Source organism: Drosophila obscura, unplaced genomic scaffold, assembly GCF_018151105.1.
Source record: "Drosophila obscura isolate BZ-5 IFL unplaced genomic scaffold, ASM1815110v1 contig_9, whole genome shotgun sequence".
Taxonomy (NCBI): domain Eukaryota; kingdom Metazoa; phylum Arthropoda; class Insecta; order Diptera; family Drosophilidae; genus Drosophila; species Drosophila obscura.
This window is the reverse complement of record NW_024542883.1, coordinates 4,428,522-4,449,063: the sequence shown is the minus strand read 5'-3', so window position 1 is coordinate 4,449,063 and position 20,542 is coordinate 4,428,522. Positions and strand designations below refer to the sequence as shown.

The window sequence follows — 20,542 nt, the reverse complement described above, 5'->3', positions numbered from 1 at the left end:
TCGCCTCTAATTCTTTCAGTGCTTTTTATGGGCACCGTTATTCTGGCATGTATGGTTCTTTTTTTTGTTCTTTTGTCTATTTTTCCGTTCTATGAACGAGTACATGGTCCTTTTATTCACTCTATTTTGGTGTTCATTCATCTCTGAAGTCGGCAGACGCGCAGAAAATATTTTTTGATATATTGACTGCAAAATATTTGGCTTTTACACGTGTCTAGAAACACAAACATAGTCCACGACCAGAAAAAATATTCACATATAGAATGATTTTACAGTAGAGACTATCTCAGCGTAAATGTCCGCCAATTCTGAATGAAAATAAAATGCACTGGAGTCGAAACTTCTCTTCTACATATTGACAGGATGAGTGCTAATTTGTTCAATTTTTTATTGTATTAAGATAAAATTTGAGTTCGAGTTACATATGAATTATATCTGATCAAAATCAGCTTCACCGAATGTTTCATTTAGGCAATGTCTACTGTTTTTGGAACTTTTCGCCCAATATGTGTGAACGGTTTGGTGCCTCTTGATATGTGTATATTTTTATAGTAGGACTAGAGCCCACACACACATACGGTAGGCTGTGGGTGATGTACTCAAGCGTAAACTAAAAGATTAGAATTTCTTTTTAACCGATACCCAATTTGAGGGCGAATTCCATACTCCTCTTTTGTTGTTGGCCAATTTGTAGGCCCAGCCGAGCAGCTGCCAAAACTGGAGGAGAGCATAACGGAGTCGAGCTAGAGAAGCGAGATTTTTAATGTGGATGCAAACAATTTTAAAGCTGGAGAATCCGAAATAAAATATATATTTCAAGCTTGATTTATCACCACCAAAAATGTGCTTTAAATGCTTAGTCGGAATGCGGAAAATATTTGCTGTGCAAAACGTGCTGATTTAAAAAAACGGATAAGCTCACCCTCCACGAAGGGGTTAATGAATGTGTAGGGTGATGGGTGACTGGTGACCCCTGAGGCTGGCTACGACAAGGCACGACTCACAAGCTTAGAAGAAACGAGCAGAATCATTGTGAGCAGTGGCAAGGGCCGCGGCTTTACTTCTACACGTGATACATGCTCAGTATATGTACATATTGTATATGTAAAATTTTGATTTATGTGACCCATATATATATTTTATACGTATGCGCCGCAATCGGTATCGAAGTCTGCCGATGACTGCAGCATACTCTCTCTTTATTTTGGATGGCTGTCCGTGAACGGGACGAATTTATTTGTTGGTTAGTGGGGTGAAGGGAGATCCGCGATCTGTCTCAATTTTGCTCGCACTAGCCATGAGAGATGAAAATAGAAAAGATAATGAGTAGTCGTTATATCTCTTTCTACCTTCTGCGTGGAAGAGAGAGAATGAGAATGCCTAAGCGCTTACAAGTGGTAGCGTAGTCATTGCAAATTGACTTGGTCATTCTGTGTACCTGGTCGAAGCAAATATTGGTATTTTTTAATGTGCTTGCATATCAAGGAAGTAACGGAAGATTAAAAGTTCGAATTTTTTATTCGGGGACTTACTATTGGCGAAGTAAGAATTCGGAGAATATGCAAAATAGTATCCTTAATCTGCGCAAGGAAGGCAACAGAATTCGCGAAACAGCCACTATAGCAGAAATTAGCAAGAATACTGCTTAAATAGCTTAAATACAGCGACTAGTTCACGGGATGTAAAGGCTAAACTGTCTCTTAAGATCAGCAAATATTAATTTCTGATAAAATTAAATATGAAAAAATGGTACAAAAACATATATGTACTTCTACCAAAGTTCGTCTGCTGTTTGCAGAAAAGAACAAATTTTGGACAAGTGAATGGGAAAACGTTATCTTCAGTGACGAAATAAAGTTCAACTTGGATGCTTCTGACGGAAAAATGATGTGCGATACTGGAGAGATATACGCCGTGATCGCAAGTCCTGCTATGCTCGCTATTTCGTGGGTGGCTCGCTTATGGCACCCCAGGATATCCCCTGTATAATAATTTCTCTTATGTACATGAGCCTTATGGACGACGTATTAATACCGTTTACCGAAACATATTGGGTGGAAAGTGGATTTTTCAGAAGGATAACGCTGCAATCCACGTATCCAAAGCGACAAAGCAGTTCTTTGAGGAACTGATTGATCTTTTGGGGTAGCCTGCATGTAGTCCCGATTTTAAAACAATCGAGATTGTTTGGAAAATACTCCCGAGCAAAGTTTATAGCAATGGGCGACAATTGGAAAATTTGGCCGAGCTCAAAAGGCAATTATCGAAGAATGGGCCAAAAAAGACGAGAAAACACTACAAAATATGGTAATTTCAATGCCTAAACGCTTGTCTCTAGTCATTTCAAAGCATGGAGGCCATACCAACTATTAGGTAAGAAAATGCATTTTTTCCCAAATTACAAATTTAAAAACAAATTATTTTCATTCCAGTGTACCAATATTTATAATCTAAGGGATCAAAATTGAGGATTTCTTATTTCAATTCATTTTTTCCATAAACAAACAAATCAAATTAAAAAGAAAAGAAGTTAAAAAATACGATTTTAAATAAAAAACACCCCATTACCCTTTTTTTTAACTAAATAATATTAAAAAATATTTTAAAAATTTTTATTTAAATGTTTTGGGGTTGCTACCACGAAATGAAAATAAACTTTTTTGTTTAAATATACAACAAAAAGAAATTGAATTCGTCAGTTTTTTCAAATAATATAGAAGCTTAGAAACTAATTTATATTAATAATAAGTTATTTTTATTTTTTTGTAGTTACTTTTAAAAAATTAACGATTGGGGAAAATCAGGAAGTTCAGCTGCGGGCGATTTACATATTTAGTTAACTTTTTCGCAAAAACTTGTGCAGGTTTTTTACTGCCAATAACTGATTCATGACAATATAAATGGTATCAATATATATGCAGTAGATTTCACCGCATTATCCAACTCATTCAGCAAAACAATTTTTTTTTTAATTTTTCTGATTAAAAATTTTTAATATTTTGTCTGGCAGATATGGTCATTCTCTATTATTCTGCATTCTTAGATTTTCTCCTTAAATTCAAAACTGTGGATGACACAGATTTTGAGGACGAAAGCGGGCGTGGCGATATTTTACGTGTGATATCACAGGGCTATGCACATCGATATTTGACTACTCTAACTCTTACAGTCATTTAGAACTAGGCGTTAAACAAGACGGACGTTGCTATATCGACTCGGCTATTCATGCTGATCAAGAAAAAAATATACTTTATGGGGTTGAAAACGCATCCAGCACTAAACTCTTTGAGGAGTATCAGGTATAAAAAGATAATGCAAGTCGGATGCCTGAGCCTCAGAATTATTTTCCCACCAAGCCTATGCCGAACTACTCCTTGCCCATACTTTTACTGTCTGTAAGTCTATGATTTTCGCAAAACAGCATTTAACCCTGTCATGAGTCATCCCCAGAGGGTCCCCAGTGGGAGCACAGAGCCGACGATTCTATGTCAGGTGTCAATGAAATTGAATTGGACTGTGGAGGCATGGCATTCTGAATGCAAGTAAAACAAAATGCAGCGACGAATCGAATGGGAATGTCAAGTTCACAGTTGCGTGTGTGGCGGAATGATGTAATGCAAGTTGATTGTGGAAAAAGGAGGGGCTAGAGGGACACATTCGTATATGTATGCAGGTGCTAGAGTGACTGACTAATCAGAGAGACGCAGCCTTGTCGGCGCTCGTTCAGTTACATGTCAGCCGCCATACCTCCACTCAATCGTCATCGTCATCGTTGGCGGCGCATGTAAAACGATATTTCAACTGTCACTTCATGCTTCAACAATTTCAAATCAAATCAATGCGAAAGGATTTTTCCCACACAGTCCCGCCTCACTGGTTGCATAGAGGCTGAGGGGGACTGGCAATGATTTATGTTAAAAGGCTTACACACACGCAGAGGGGCTGAGGAGGAGCTACACCTTTTACCAAATCAATGAAATCAAATGCGTATCGACTATGATGGAAAAAGGGGTAAATCAGTTGGAAAAGTTACGTGAACAGAAACAAACGGATATGCCCAAATGCCTGGAAGTTTGAATACGAGTGTTACATATGATAACTATCGGATAGTGAGAACAATTCTAAGAAATTTCTATGATGTATCTTATCTAAAAATAGACAGATCATATGGTTTTTTAACTAAGATACAATCCGGATAAAGTCGGGATACAATCCGTTCTAGTAGGATCTGGGGTGTATCCAAAACTGCTATAGAAATATTCCAGACTTTAAAATATTACATGATCACTTAGAGTTCCTCAGTTTATTTTCGCAAACTGTTGGGTTTTATTGAAATTTAGGTCCAAAGTGCTATCAAAAGTCAAAGAAATCTCAGCTTAAACTGGGAGAAGTCCTATTAAAACCGTACCTTGATCTTAGGGCTTTCCGTTTTGTGATTTATGGCATTGGTTTATTAGTTTTCTCCGATTTCTGAGAGTGTATCTGAGAGCGTGCGTAGCTCCAAGCTGCTTCTCCTTGGCGTGTGAGTTTTTCCGCCATAAATTCACAAAAGTGAATCTACATTGCAAATGCAGGCGAGAGTGTGGGTGTGTATCTGTGTGTTGAAGAGAGAAACAAAGCATAAATGTAGCTCAACGTATTTGGTGCCTGCACACACAAAAGGAGAAAAATGAGAGAGATGGACAGAGGCAAAGAGAAAGAGAGGGAAAACAGCGAACAGAAGCTAACGAAGCGTAAAGTTTGCCAAACGGCTGCCTTCCCCTGGCCATCAGTGTTTGCCTTGTGGCATTTTTTATTAAATATTCCTAATAAATTATGCAAAATTCTTGTATTGCAAAGAGTGACCGAGATGGAAAATGAACAGAGAGGGCCAGATACCGATTCCGAGCCGGAGCCCGAGCCCAAGTCCGTGCCACAGCGGAAAGGATGCAGAAAAATGTGAATTTTGGTCAAATCAAAAAAGGGGCGGCCATCTGTGCGTATGGGCGTGCCATAACTATCAATAACTTTTGGCTGGAAAGCCAGCCCGGCCACAAGCTACGTCCACAGAGCCCAGGGCAACGAGTGTGTATGTGTGTGTGTGTGCGGAACAATGGGGCAAAATGGGATTAAGAATGAGATTTTCTGGCTGGCATCAGTCTGCATTATAATACAATAAAAGTAAAGGATATCCACGTCTGTATCCCTTCGGATCCCAGCCTGCTTCCGTATCTCTTTTTGAGCCAGCGCGTGTCCTGCGATAATAAAATAAAATTGAAATATTGTTTGCAATTGAGTGAACCCAATGAGTGGAAAGGGAAGGTCTGGAATCTTTTTTCAGTGACGCCCCGACAAAGTGGCTTGTGATGCATGCTCTCGTGTATTTTTTCCAGGCAACACCCGTACTTAGTAGCCAATGGTAGAATGGTGAAAAAAAACGTTATAAGACGGAGCGACATGCTGCTAAGAAGTTTGTGCCAGAGGAATACCATCCCTTTAAAAGAGATTCAATTCTAGGAATTTGAGTGTTTGCTTTGTTTGTGAATGTAAGCGCGACAAGGCAACATCAATGTCTTAGATCGAACAAGTTCTACACTTTTTTACTGCAGCCGCATTCAGTATACAATCGCATCATCATCAAAAATCATCACATTCTTCACTTCCCTCGCTCTCGTCTTTTTCTCACATTTGTCTTAGCTTCCTATCACCAGGGAACTTGTGTTGTAGGAAAAAGGTTAAACAAAGAACTGAGCTTATGAATTAATAAGCTCCCCCGGCAGAGGCCACAAGCAAATAGAGAAAAAAATCACTCATACGCCGCGAACAACCATCAGATGTTTTCCCCGAGCTTGTGGTAAAGTGACTTGTTAGGGACTCCCAGGGAAGTGTGGCTGGGAAAATCTGCAACACCAGCGGCACCAACATCATCTCTGGCTATAGCAGCAATAACAATGAATACAACAAATGTCTTATTTATTTTGGATTTCCTCGCTTTTCGTGCTGTACTGCTGTACTGCTGCTCTGCCTCTGCCAGCAGCAAAAATGAGAAGAAATTAAGTTGCCGCCTGCAGCTTTATAACACCAGCACAGCTTGCCACACCCTCGGATCCCAGAAGGCCCGCCACCCCCCCCACATACCCGCATAACAAAAACCAGCATTGGAATAACAACAGCAACACGCAGGCAACCCATGGAATGTTTATCTGATTTAAACGTTGGCAACAGTCGGCAAAAACTTCCCTGTCCCCCTTGTCGCCTTTGCCTGCCTCATCATGGGGCAACCTTTTGCGTGTCTTTGACTGCTGTTCCCCTTACGTCCTCCCTCTCTGCAAAAACTTATGGTGCCTGGCTCCCCTTGGCCGAGCTTAATTTTACTTCTTGCAGAAACTTTAATATTAATCATACGACCCGCATGGCCAGCTCAAAACAACGCAGGGTCCCATTCCTGGCGAGGGAAGGAGTGCTTATACATACAACAATATTCATTCATAAATGCATGGATAAATATTCAAAAAGCGATTTATAGATGCAGCATCCATATCTTCTTGATTAAGTGACAACTGTAGAAAGATAGTTAGAGCATCGCTTGAGACAAAATAATTTTCAACATTAGAGTTTTTGCCAAATATTAGCGATTCCGATGTGGGGTTGTTAGGTCCTCGAACCGCTAAAGTTAACGAATTACTCAATTCTCGTAGTGTAAAATATCCTTCGGGTCTTACTTCTTTTTGCCTGTCGTAGCTCTATATACTGTCTTCTGTGGTTGGAGTCGCCAAACGTCAGAAGTTCTTGGTTAAATTCGTTTTTGTTTTTCGCAAACTTTCCTCAAGTGGCTCATTGTGGTTGGGTATGAAATGTTGACCCACCGACGGAAAAGCAGGGGTTCGAAGATGGAGATAACTACCGCGACACTTGCTTACTTTTGACAAGGACACGCAGCACGCACACAAATAACTAGAACCCGGATCGGGTCGGAGTTGGATCGAGTTTGGTTTAGGTCTGGGTTCGGGTGTGGGTCTGGGTCTGGGTCTGGGCCGAGGACTAGGACAACATTCGCGTAGCATTGTCATTGCCATGCTCTTTGCGGTCTTTGGCTCTTAACTTCAGTAGCCGAGAAACTTGGCAAGACCAACTCTAACGGCCCCCAATCCAGAAACCAGGGTTGGCAACTATCTCAGCCCAAGACATGCAAAACTTTTCGGATGTGGCAAAGAAAACGCAAATGATTAAGTGCGTAGCGCGCTATAATTCAACGAGACAACATTGGGGAACCCCAACGGAAAGCAGCCGCCTGACGGTGACGAGGCGGCAGCCTGGGGCTGATAGTTGAAGCATGGTGCAACTGCAAGCGACATGGCCAATGGAGGAGGCGGAATGCTTTGTGGCAGCAGTCGCTGGGGAGAAGCGAGCAGTGCATGATTGCCTGGGATAACTTCTGATTGAGGCGAATTGAATTTGATTTGACGCAGAGCTGAGCTTAAATGGAGCCAATAGAGGGGGGGTTCTAACTCACTGTGCTAAGGGAAAACTTGTCGAATCTAGGTTCATCTTTGGGGATCAAAAATTAGCGATGGCCTTACCATATCTCAGTATCTGCCCCCTTCCAATTTTCGTTATGGCTACGCTCCTGGCGCCTAGTGCTTTTGTCTGCTCGGTTTTTGGTTGCCTCTCCATCTCCGTCTGGGCTTCCTTGTTCTGCTTGCTTACAGATTTTCCCAGCATGCTGCTTAGCATTTCAACACAAAAACAGACTAAGTTGTTGCAGTTGTTGCTGTGCCACAACAGCAATTAATATGTATCTCTTACTTTGCACGCTCTATCACTCCGCTCCGCTCCGCTCCACTCCACTCCACTCCATCTTTGCTCTCCGTTGGTTTGTGCGGCTACCCCTTCCCGTACCCCTACCCGAGGACAACTCGTAGAACTTCTCCCTACGAGTATGGAAAGTTTCTTATATTTTGTTGGCATTTGTTCATTTTCGTTCTCGTTTTGTTAGTTCTAACTTCCTTTTTTTGTGTCGGTGCTCTGCTGTGGCCAGAAACTTTGCACGTAGCCATTTTATTTAGTGGCAGAGCATTTGGCACAGTTACACATTATGCCACGCCCAGCACCCGCACCTCCTGCCCGACAGACGCACATTTTTGGTAGCATTTCTCGCAAGTGATTTATGACAGGCTTCGGCTGGGCCTCGGCCCCTGTCTCCGCCTCTGCCTCTCCCCGGGATGCGAGCTTTCCTTGCCGCTCCATTGCATGAAAGCGCATGCATTCTTAAATGGCCCAGGAGGGGAGTGGGAGAAATGACACGCGCTCGAGCTAAAAATTTAATTAAAATGCACATTTGTTTGTCCTTGACAGCGTTTTATATTTTTTACTTAATTGGGAGGCAGGCAGCCAAAGGAACGGAAGGCAAGCAGAGTAGAGCAGTAGGCACAGATACGGGAATGATGAGCACACGCCAGGATGTGGAATGGCCCATATCCCCGTACAGCACACACACATAAACACACTCTGTTAGTTAGAAAAGGAGTTGGATAGGAGATATATTAAGGGGAGGCCGCATTCAAGGAGCAGACATGTAGAGACGTGCCGCCATGTCCCGTGCCACAGTTGTTCTAGTTGACACAGAAACTAAGGCGAGCAGCACACGCACGACTCACCTGAATTAGTCGACCAGGGGTGTGCGAGTACGAGTACGACTACAACTATCTGCTGGGGCTTTCCCTTCTTCCAACTACTCGGAAAACCTGAGCCTGCTGCCAGAAGTTAACTTGATTATGCAGGTGGGCCCTTTTGGTGATCAAATTGCGTGTGATTTACTCGTAATAGAATTGACGAGGTGGGAGAATGATTAAATGGAGCCAGCACTCGGCATAACCATCTGCAGACACGGATCAACCTTGTCTTTCGTTTGCATATATGTATATTGTAGGTAGAAACGAATAGGAACCTTTCGGATACTACAGATAGGCATCGTTTTGGCATTAGCTATTAGCTGCCAAGTAAATTTTGCCCAAAATTCAGGCATAATTTAATAATAATTTATTCTGTATTAGCCTGCAAAAGCGTCGGTTTTTAATGTCTGCCTATACACCATATTCCAAAATTGGTACAACAAAAGAATTTAAGAGGCTTTCAGGTTAGTGAACTTTGGCTTCTTAGATACTAATACTGATACTGGTTATCCAAACGCAGGTGTACCAATTAATTCATTATACGGTTACAGAACATTAATCTAATAATATACACATCTAATATTGACGGATTTTGTTCAGTTATTATTACAAATTATTACAAATTTCTATCTGAATTGCGATTGGGGAAAAAAACAACATCGCTGTCTTTAGAGATTCAAGAGGTAATTAATACTTGGGATATTAGCTATGGAGCACTCAAAGTCCTATTCCCATTCACAACGAAGGCACTCCCATATTGTGCATAAGTACATCAATTCATTTTGCATAACATGGACCTAACGTCTCTCAGGAAACTTCTTTTAGTATAATATTTTTAGGGGAAATGCGGAGCGGAGCTGTATAAATGGTTTCGTCTTTCGGTACGTGCCAAAGGAGCTGCCAACTTGCTACAATTTTTCACTGCTCCTGACGCGCACATTTCTCTTGATTCCGACATCCTTTTCGCCCTTGTTTTATGAGGTCGTAGCCTCCATGAGATACACGCAATTATGGAGGATTGGCAGTGCCCTGAACACCCGAAACACCCTGAAAGCTCCCACATCAGGCAAGCTAATATCCTTTGCCGTTTGTCCCATGTTCCTGCTGGCCTGCCCAGAACAAAACGCATTAAGGCGGAAGTGCATTTTGGGTTTATTTTGCATTTGCGAGAGCAGGGATGCACGTATTCAAATTTACCTAAATAACTACTCAGAAAGAGACGGCATAAGACATAAGACAGATAGAGGCTGCTCTCCTGTTGTCCTTTTCATGATGGGCATACAAATGCTGTGCCAAAAGGATTTTGCTTACAAGCGAGCGAGCAGAGGAAAAAGTGCAGAAGAATCGCATTGTCCCTTCGAGAGGGGAAGCCGGGCCAAAGACAAACGTACAAGGATATGATGTCCCTGCCCTGACATAAGGATTTGTTTAGCTTTTCTTCAGATGATGACGGGGACGAGAACGATGATGATGATGATGGTGGTGGTGGTGGTGGTGGTGATGATGATGCAGCGCTCTCCGACGAGTCCAACTTATGTGCAGTCACGGTCTGTCTACTCTGTTGAACACATCTCTCGGTCGCACTCTCCGGCTCTGTCTTGTCTTGTCGTCTCGTCTCGACGACAGGACTTGGGACATGCATAAGTGGCCGCCTCTTGCCTCGTGTCGCACAAAACTTGTTATTTGTATTTACTTTTGATTGTTGCAGTTGTACTCTGTGTTCGTTTCATTCCTGCCTTCTTTCTGCCTCTTCTGCAGCCAAGTGTCAACACAAAAATTGTACTTAAACTTTATTCTCATACGCCTCTCCGAACAATTAAATGCATCGTCTCCCCTCTTCTCTGGCTGCACTCCTTCTGTTTCTTGCGCGGGGATTGTGAACTATTTCTGGGGTCCTGCATTTTTTATTGGCCAACTGTCAAGTTTCCTCGCCCTTTAAAATTTCCATCTCCTCTTTTTTGGCTGTCGGTCCGGTTTTTCTCGTTATTTCTTTCACGTTGACGTCACTCGTTCCAAAATGAACTGTCAAACGGGAAAACTGGAAATTCGAAAGCGGAGTCCCGTTTGATCGAAACGAGTCTGTCACTGAATGAATGATGTTTTAATGGACCCTTTTTGGGACACTGCCATGTACGTCTATCAGAAAATAGTTGCCTTGAGGGCCTGAATCTGATTTTTACCTGGTTAATATATTTATATGTATATATCAGATCGAGAAGAGTTGTACCCGAAAATATGTGGTTCAAAATGGAAAAGGACTGGGCGAAGAAAATGAACTTTATTTTAAAGTTTCTGTGTATTATTGTAGTGACGGAAATCGTTCAAAACTCATCCTTGAAATCCTTGGATTAGCTTCATTTTCTTCATTGCAAAAGAACTATCCATTCTTATCCGTTAGTACATTTCTGTGGGTCCTTCTTAGCTCGATTCATGTCAATGAGGCTGTACCCAAAAATTCCAACACATGACGTCATGGACAGGTCAGGATTGGGTTGTTGGCATTTACCATCCGTCACGTTGCCCCAACGATAGGAAGGGGCCGACCGCTGTTGGCACACTCAATCGAAATAACAAGCCCCTACTGCCCGCTGCCTATTTCGATGCTGAGTCTGGCACCCACAAATAGCATTTTGTGTCTATTTTAGTGTAATTTTCCACTTAAACGGTTCCTTCGTTCTGGGCATGCTGGAAAACTCGGATGGGGCGCTCGGTTACCCAGTCTGCCACCCACCCAACCCAGCAAGAAGTCATCTGCCTCTGCTGCGTCTGGCAGCCGCCAAAAAAATGCCAAGTTGAAATGAAAATTATTGGCTTACTCCCGCCAGCTTCCCTCTTTGGCGCACTCTTTCCAATGATAATGCGGGGCCGAAGGAGGTAGCGGGAAAATAAATGGAGGGACCCAAATTGAGTTTGAGCGGTTTTTGTGACTGTGCTTGTGTGGGAGAGATGGAGACGGCCCAAACACGCCCCGTAGTTTTCCCCTTCTCCGCCATCGATTTCAATTGTGCTAAGGCTCCCCTCCCCACCCACCGCTCCGTGCTGCTACCCTCACTCCTTCTGCTCTGCTACCCTTTCGGCCAACTTCAAAGCGAGCAGCGCTCAATGAAATTGACACCCGCAGCGCCCGCAACTCCAGTGGAATGAAACTATGGATGGGTGGAAAATAAATGTGTAGCGAAATGGAAGGAGCTTCCTGCCACAACGCGTTGCCTGCTCCAGAGCCCCATCCACCGTATCACCAGTCGTATCTGCCTTGGCAATAAAACCATTTTAATGAGATTCAAGCTTTAAATTTCGCGCCTTATTTACGTGAGCGTTGTGCTGGGACTGCGCAAATAATGGTGGAAAGGGCGTAAAAGGGCCGAACCATGTCAGCCCTCATGGAGTGAATGAGGATCGACTTCGTATTACCTGGCATCCCCCATTGTCAGCCCTCCCAACTCCAGACAAGCTCCCTGTTGCTTAACTCTTCGCGGATCGAGTACACCCAACAATACAACATGACCCGTGCAAAAGCGTTAACTTAATTATCCAACTCCATGGGAATTTTAATTAAAAGCATGCAGAGGATTTAATTGATTTTCGTTTATAGCGCATACAGTAGGGCGCACAGCAGGGCGCACGGCACATCCCTAAAATAAGTAAGTGCTAGCCCTGACCACAGACACAGACACAGAGACAGGCTGGCAAGCTAAGGACAGCTAAGGACCCCACTTAGAGAGAGCCTAGCAAATATTTTAACAACTTTGTTTCGGCGTTTTTATGAAAAGTGCTGGCCCCCGAAAAACAGCAACCGAAGAAGCCTTCGAGATGGATGTGTACACAGTTAATAATAGAAACCATTTACTATGCAAATATTTGATCGGTCAGGAGTCGGGACTGGGAGCAGCGGACCTGGACCGGGAGTCCATCTCGAGCAATTTTTCACGCTTAGCATATGAGAACTTTGAGTTTTGGCAGCTGGACGTGAGCGACAGGAGATGAAAGATGAGCGTAGTCAGGACTCGACGCTGGGCAGGGATGGGCTGCGCTGAGCTGGGTTGGGCTGGGCTGGGCTGGGAAGTCAGGGTTCGGGCAAATGTGTTTCCTATGAGTTAAGTATGACTTACAGCACTCTGGCCCTATGTGCATGTGCATTGTATAGCCCACCCAGGGACTTCCGTTCGCTCCGGTTCGGCTTGACTGTGTTTGCTTTGACTTTGAGTGAGGCTGCGAGAGGAGCACAGTTTTCCGAGGCAGCCATGAAAAATTAAAAAGGGATTTCCATGCGGCAGCAGCTGAAAAGCGTATTCAATGGCAGCTCGAACAACTTTTTCCACTCACTCGCCTGTCAGCATTTTCTTCTCAATTCTTTTTTTTCACTTTTGCATCAGCACCACAGAAGCAACAACATCATGAAAGATGATATATGTTGGACAAGTGCTTGAGTTCGAGTGGAATGCGGCTGCGGTGGTGGCTCTGAGGGTGCTGGTGATGGTGGTGCAGCGTGCGGCTGTGGAGGGGAATGCGGATGTGGGCTAGTCAGACACATCCGATAAGTGCGCTGCTGGGGCCAGGCCAACCATGTGGCTTGCATTTAATTGAAGGGATTTCCCTTCATCTGCGAGCTGAGCTGGGGGCAGCTAATTGAGCTGCGAGAAAGTGAATTGCCCGGCGTGATCTGCGTTGAAAGCAGAGTCTCTTTGGATGCAAGCTGTGGATTAAAGTGTCAAAGGTTTTCTTTAAATGAATTCGTTGATTTATTTCGGATGCACATCAGAGTAGATTATGCGAATAGTTTGCAGTGGTAGGACAGCCACCAGGCCAAAGAATATCGTTCATTAGCCTTGCCCTAATCCACTACCGCTTACCCTCGTAGGATCCCACATCAAAAGGGAAAAGTTAAACCAGTATTTTTCGTTCGATAAAAGAAGCCATGCTTTGCCACTCTCAATAGGACCAAACATGTCATAGGTCAAGCTCTATGGCAACCAAACAGGAGGGACCAAGGTGCTTCACATTTAGGGCGACCAGCGATGGAAAAGGCAGAGGCAGGACTTACCTTTTGCAATAACAAAAATTCGTTGTAAAATGTAGTTGGCGACTCGTAAAAGTGTTGCCAATGCTGATGTGGTGGCCGCTGTGTTTGCTGCTATTGCTGCTGCTGTGGTTGTTGTTCTAGCATCAAATGCTTTGGCGAACTTTTGGCTTAGTTGTTGCTGGCTATTTGTTGTTTGTTACTTTTGTAATAGCCATAGAACATTGTGGGTTCTGTTGCTCTTGTTGATGGCCCAAAGAGTGGACCTGCTGTTGTTGATGATGTTTCTGCCACTGTTGCCACTGTCGTGCTTCATTGTTTGTGTTTTCCGAGAGGGATGGAGAGTGAGGGAGAGAGTTTTAAAGCGCCCGGTGCTTATTGTTTTAGCCACTTCTCATGGAATATATTTGGAAACTATTCTATTTTGTTGTCCTCTGGCCTTTTAGGCAATTTTAAGCACTATCTGTTGTTGTTTTTTGTGTTGGCCATTCGACTGACGATTGGGAAAAACAATAAAAATTTAATTTTTAAAATATTTTTGTGAGTTTTTGTTTGCTGTAGATGTGGACTTCACATTTCTCCCCTGTTGATGACGATGATGGGAATGGCAGCCCATATGCCAAAAGATTTATGACCATAGCAAATGGCAAGCGGCTGTCTTGCCCTCCCCTGCGCAATGAATTATGCAATGAAATGTATTTCATTTTTTCCCATACGAGTGTTGAATGGTGGGATGGTGGGGAGGGATCACATAAACAATTTTTTTTTTAGCACTGTTGAGTTCTTCGACAGACTTTCGTTATTGTTATAAATGAGAGAGAAAATGATTCTTTAATTTATGGAAAAACAATGTATTTCCGCACATCTCTGACATTAAAGCGGCCCTGGATGCTCTATGCTCTCCCCCAGGAAAGGGATTTTTGAGAAAAGTTGACACCTCGGTCCTGAAGGATTCTGTCTTTGTCATCGGCTTTCGAGACTTTCCATTCCCGCCTTGTTCTGGCATGGGCCATTGTCCTGGTGGCTTCCACTTATTAGTCTGCGTTTTGCAAATATTTGCATACGAGGCACGTTTCAGTCATTTTTCTTCTGCTCATTCCTTTTATTTTGTTCATGTTATTATTATTATTATTACTCTTGCTCTTTGCTGTTACCCCACCGTCTTTTGCCAACTGCCAACCGCCCTCAGTCTCCCAGCCTTTACTTTCCTGCTCCGACCTTCGTTAAAAAGTAAATGCGAGATTTCTTTGCACCACATTAAGTATTGTTACTCAAGGAAAATGGGCAAAAATATGCAGAAAGAAAAGTATTTAAATCATTTATATCATTTTTTATGTCGAACATTTCTCTGGGGCTTGGTGGAAAGAATATGAAATTTCTCTGGAAATTTTAATGGAAGAATAAAACGTTGAGATAACGAGAAAAATTGTTTTTATGAAATTTTTTTGACAGATCTGTTCTGCTTCTCGAATTATGTACATATGTATGTACATACATAAATTTACATCAGAGCTTGGGGATGTTTTAATGCTTTGAATATTTGCATAATAAAGAGACTGTTCATATCGGCTTCAAAGTATCAAATATAGGAAATCTCTTTATAAATAAAATAAATAGCTTAAGGAATAGAGCTCTTTCTGTAAGAGATTTTTTCCTCTTATTAGTTAAAAAACTGATCTAAAATATTACATCTTTGCTCCAACTACAACACAGCTCACAAAGTCGAAGAGAAAGTGCCAATTAAAGCTGCCATCTCGAGAAAATAATCCTTAAGATGACCCCCAATAATCCACTTAATCCGCCGATCCGAACACGTTGCCTCATATCAGACAAATGATTTTAAGCTTCCCACGACCGAAGGCGAATAAGCAACGCACTGCCAGGATATTTGGCAGGCTTCCCCAAGTCCCTTCTCCCGTGCTCCCATGCTCCCTGGCTCCACTGGCCTCCCTGGGAGTCCCCTGATTGCTGCTGTATTCCGAGACCTTCCATGTACCACATCAATTTGTAATTTGTAAATGAAATTGCCTTTGGTGGCTTCCCTTTATTTTGTTTTATTCTTTTTTGGCCTTTTCGCCCACCAGAAAAATGCAAATTTGTCAAATTGATTTAAAGCCTTGATGTTGGCCAATTTAAATGCCAAAAATTAATTACACATGCAGCATGCCCATGCCCAGCACGCCCACACACGCTGTCGACCCCGGCCGCAAAGTGTTTCTTCATTTGTTTGTTTCACTTGACACTTTTTTTTTTTTTGGTGTTTTGAACTTTTGAACTGGCTTCAGCTTTCGCTCACTTCTCGCCTGCACGCCTGCACGCCTTCTCGGTTGCATTACTCGATATGGCCGTTTCGCATTCCCTCACTGGCACTAGTATCCAACCTTCGCAGAAATCACACATTCAGTTGGCAGCTCCTGTTTCAAGCAACTGCCACTCCGGCCGCAACGAGCACTGCCGCAAAACGAACATCGCCACGCTCCCGATTCGACTGATTTGCCGCTGCTAACGGTCCTCCGGGCCAGCCATAAGAAGGCCCGAACCGCGCCATCCGATTCCGGCCATCATCCGAACCGAGTGGCTTGGGTCTTATCAGAGCCGAGCGGTCCCTCGTTGTTGAAATCGCTTCGTGCAACGCAGTCGCAAAACGAGAGAGAGCAGCCGGCTTTCGTTGGTGTATGTGGTGGGTCTCTCTCCCAGGTGTTCTCGTTGGTGTAATCTCAGTATGTTGAAGTCGGAGAACGGCTCTTATCAGTTGTGACTCTTTGTGTGTGAGGGACAGCACAGTGGAGTGGACCACGGCATCTTTCCCTCTGCCTTACTGGCCGTGTGGCTGTCTCGCTATGTGAACGTCTAGTCTTCCATATTTGCCTGACGAATGTGGCCAGGCGTCTGGGCGGCATGTGCGAAATGTCGAGCAAACAACGCTGCCAAACCTGTGTTTGTTTGCAGTCTTCTGTTCCCGAGCTCTATGTAGCTGATGATAGGCTGGACTGAGCTAGGCAAAAATCACTTACCAGCGAGCTGATTTATAATACAAATGGGACCTTTGCCCTTTCGGATATTGATTTGATATCTGTTTGACCTAGAAATTATTCATTAAGGTCAGGATTTCGTGGCCCATCTGAGAAATATTGGTATTTTGTGAAGTGGTTTATTATTCAGTTCTACACTTCTCCTTACGTACTACTCTGACTTACATTAGTGAACAATCAATGTTTCTTGATACTTAGCCTCCTATCGCAGGGTTCAACTGGGCGGTAAACTTGTGGCGCTTGGTTTCTGACATCTGATGGTATTTGAAAAAGTTGTACACCGAAACTGCGAAACTGCGAAACTGCGAACCCCTGCTGCAACACCAATTAATATCCCTCTTGGATTGGGAGGATAAAGATTGCCTCTTTTTGCTCATTTCAAAATCACCTTTCACTGAATCGGAGCTAGTCTATTCATAGCTGGGAGCAATTGCACGCCTAACAATCACCAGTCGGGATCATCCCACCGCGGACCACGATGAAGGCCTGCAGGGGCAGAAGAACATGTCCAAGTCGTGTTTTGTCTAGCCACAATGGGCGCCTCCGCTGGTGGCTGTCACTTTGAAGCATTCATCTGACTTTCATGCTGCTGTCAACTGGTCGAGTCAGAGTGTTTTGTTTCTTGCCACCTCGTCGCCATTCCCTTCGTCAGCGTTCGCCATCAAGCTTGTTGATGCATCCGCCACAAAGAGGAGATGCGAGTCGAGTTTCCTCTGCAAAATCAATTCATGGCCCGTCCCAGCATGACAGCCTGGTTTATTGGCTTCCATTTGGCCCGCTAAAGAGGCCAAACTAATTACCGTGCATAATAAATCAGATCCCTGTCATAGTTTGCCATTAGCTTGACACCACCCCCACGCTCTAGAGGCTCCAGAGGCGAGCTCTTCTAGCATTTATGCAAATTGCAAGCAATACCAGAAGGCAGCGACGGACGAGTATCGGACTTGGCTCCAGTGCACCTCGCCGCTGCCTGGTCCTTGCCTTATGCATTATTAATTGCAATTTGTTTGCTATTTTTTCCAAGAACATTTTCCCTGTCCTAACCCAATAAGGGACATGATTGTTGTTGCCGCTTACCCAAGCACTCCGCCGACCACGCTGACAATCGAGTTTATTTATGCAAAATTAATTGATTCTATTGAAAATGATGGAAGAAACAGAAAATGCAATTGACACATTTTCCTTGAGACATCAGCAGACAAATGGGGACTTGGGGTCTCCAGTAATGACGGGTAATTTATAATTGTGGCACAATGGAGAGCTTTTAAAATGGGAACTATGTGGCGTGACTGCACTGATGATTGGCCAAATTGCAACACAAATTGATCACAAAATAGCAGGGAGGCAGTGCCACGGGCATGCAACAAATGGGTTTTATTCCCCCTTCCAAACTCCGTTCGACCACTATATATCGACCATAGCATATACAAATTTTCAATTAAAAGAACGAAGAACGATGTGAGTGTAGGGTCCACAGTCCACAGTCCATTGACGGTCATACTCAATATTGAAAGAATGATTGGTTTCTATGGAATAAAATGGGAACAACTCAGATAGTTCCTTCTTGACCCGCTTCCACTTACCTCAGTTGCCTGAAAAAGTTAACTTTCTTGCGCACTTCGCTCACATTGTGCATATGATCATCGAGGAACTTGAAGGCCAGTCCTGTCTTGGCTTCGAAGTCGTTTGTGGGCAAGCGATTGAACATGGGATCAGGGGTTTCGGACTTCGGAGCCAGAGGCTTGAGGCGCGAGGGATATGGCTGGGAGTAGTTTCGCATGTAGCTGGTGACCAGAGGAAGTTCCAGATCGTCTTCAATGTGGGCAGACCCATAGCGGGGACTACGTAGTGAGGGGATACGGATACCACCAAATCAAATGTAGGATTATCCAGAGAACGGGTCCCCACTTACTCATCCATATTGAATGACTGAAAGTTGACCAGTTTCCGTTCCAGCGAGCGAACCGCCCTCTGCACTTTGGCCCCCTCTTCCAGCATTTCTTGAGTGGTGGTCTTCATGTAGTCGGCATCTTTGGCCATCGGGTCCCACAGCCTAGTCTTCTTCTTGCACGCCATGTTGTGTTGTGATTGAAGCAATAATAAATGGGTAAATGGGTAAATGGGTAAATGGTTGAACGTATTGAATGTGAACTGAGAAAGTGATGGGGAGCAGAGCCTGAAAGGTTTCTCAGAGGTGTGGTGAGTGGGGATTGGGGATTGATAACTAGAGTGAAATATGGTAATTTGTGTAACACAGTTCTTGATTTCCTCTGTTTCAGCTCTCGACGCTGCTCATGTCAAGCTCTCCATAATCCCATGCATGAAAACAGAAATCACGTCATTAAGCAGAGAAAGAGAGATTTGGCAGCTGCCAATGAACAATATTATGAGTGCCACAATTGAATTCACAAACGTATTTATTGTGGGCGGAGGCAAATGGTTTCTGAATCAATAGACGATGAAAATGAAATTCGAATACTGGGTCAGCAGCAGACGGTTGCCCAGAAGCAGCCATGCCATGCCAATCAATGCATTGCAATGGCCGGAGTGGCGTGGCAGAGCTTTGGGTCTGCTTAGCGGGCAACCAGGATGCAATGGCCAATAACAATGGCCGATTGGCTCTTTGGCGGCTATCATAATGAGTTGCCACCTCTGTGTGCTCTTCCAGCCTCATTAATACGGGCTAATTAAACAAACATTACGCGAGTCTGAGGCCGAAAGTGGCTGATTGTGTGTCTGTGCTTCATTAGGCACGTGTGTGTGTGTGGGGATGAGCGCGTGACACGATGTGACACATGTGAGGCAAAAATAATCAACGTTAATAGCTGGAGACTGTATTAATAAGTCTTTTATTTGGTTACTTGATCACTATTACTATTACTCTTCCCAAGAGCTTCTCTTCTTTCAAAGTCTTGATTGAAAATCAATATAGTGATCTACATATATCACGACCATGCACTTATCACGCATGTATTTCCATCTTTATCTGGTTGTGTACATACAGATGTAGGTGCATATTTCTGTGCCTACGAGTGTGCATATCAGGAAGCTTGTGCCAACAGTCGGCGGAGGGTGGGTCGTCGATGACACCAAACCAAATGTGTAACAACATAATACGATGCCCGGCAAGGTGTGGGAACAGAAATGAAGCAGAAAATGAATGCAGGGGACGAAAGTGGAGCCCCGCCATGTGGCTCATAATTTATGCGGCAGCATTTGGCATGCGTTGCATTTCACAGCGCATAATTTGCATTTTTAAGCATTTTCGCAGTGCATCGGGCATAATTAAAAGCAACGATGACGTCGACTCCGGTCGCAACTCCAGGTCCGGATACGAATCCGTCTGGCACTCCGATTCCAAGGCCAGCCGTAAGGCGTAAGACCGAAGACCCCATGGGGGAAACGGAGCCGCGAAAGCGTTTCAAACGCAATTAGGGACATGGACATGGTTTGGGCACGTCAGAGGAGGATGCCGAAGATGGTGGAACAAGTCAAGTTTCTCACCTCAAAGTCTCTGCCTCACAGTTGACTTGGCCAAGGTTTTTCGGGGAGGCAGGCAGCCATGCCGCACTTAACAAATTAATGTCAAGCCACAATAAAAGTCAACAGCTGGTTGCCGCTTGTGGGCAGCGGCAGCCCAGAGAGGGGACGGCGTGAGAGCTGGAAAAATGGAGGTGAAAGCTGCAGAAACCAAAGTTGAGTGCAATGTCATGCTGCGACTTGTGCCTGGCCAGACGTGGGTGGGGCAGCAAGGAGCTGCTGCTGCTATTTCTCGGAGTAGATTCCGACGCACGCACAAGTTACATAAATACATTCAGAGTGTATAGAAATGTACACCTAGC

General features: G+C 43.9%; 2 protein-coding genes across 6 annotated transcripts in view; both read right to left on the bottom strand.

Moving 5' to 3' along the window:
- The window catches only part of LOC111069275, a 35,427-nt gene extending 19,267 nt beyond the window's left edge, over positions 1-16,160 (bottom strand). Inside the window, exons 1-2 of one of the 5 annotated variants that reach the window (XM_022359256.2) lie at positions 15,823-16,160; positions 13,693-14,161 (exon numbers count right to left, since the gene is read on the bottom strand). The gene's annotated coding sequence lies outside the window, so the exon portion shown is untranslated. Of the gene's footprint in view, positions 1-4,408; positions 4,440-13,692; positions 14,162-15,822 lie in introns of those variants that run through there. The other 4 variants (XM_022359260.2, XM_022359261.2, XM_022359259.2 and 1 more) reach the window with 4 other exon arrangements.
- A 1,895-nt stretch (positions 16,161-18,055) lies between these two features.
- On the bottom strand, positions 18,056-18,844 carry LOC111069257. The gene is made up of 3 exons (XM_022359236.2): positions 18,613-18,844; positions 18,284-18,541; positions 18,056-18,226 (listed from the first exon to the last, which is right to left on the bottom strand). The coding sequence occupies exons 1-3, from the start codon at positions 18,774-18,776 to the stop codon at positions 18,202-18,204; spliced, it is 447 nt and encodes a 148-aa protein (XP_022214928.1). The 5' UTR covers positions 18,777-18,844; the 3' UTR covers positions 18,056-18,201.
- Between the last annotated feature and the right edge of the window lie 1,698 nt (positions 18,845-20,542).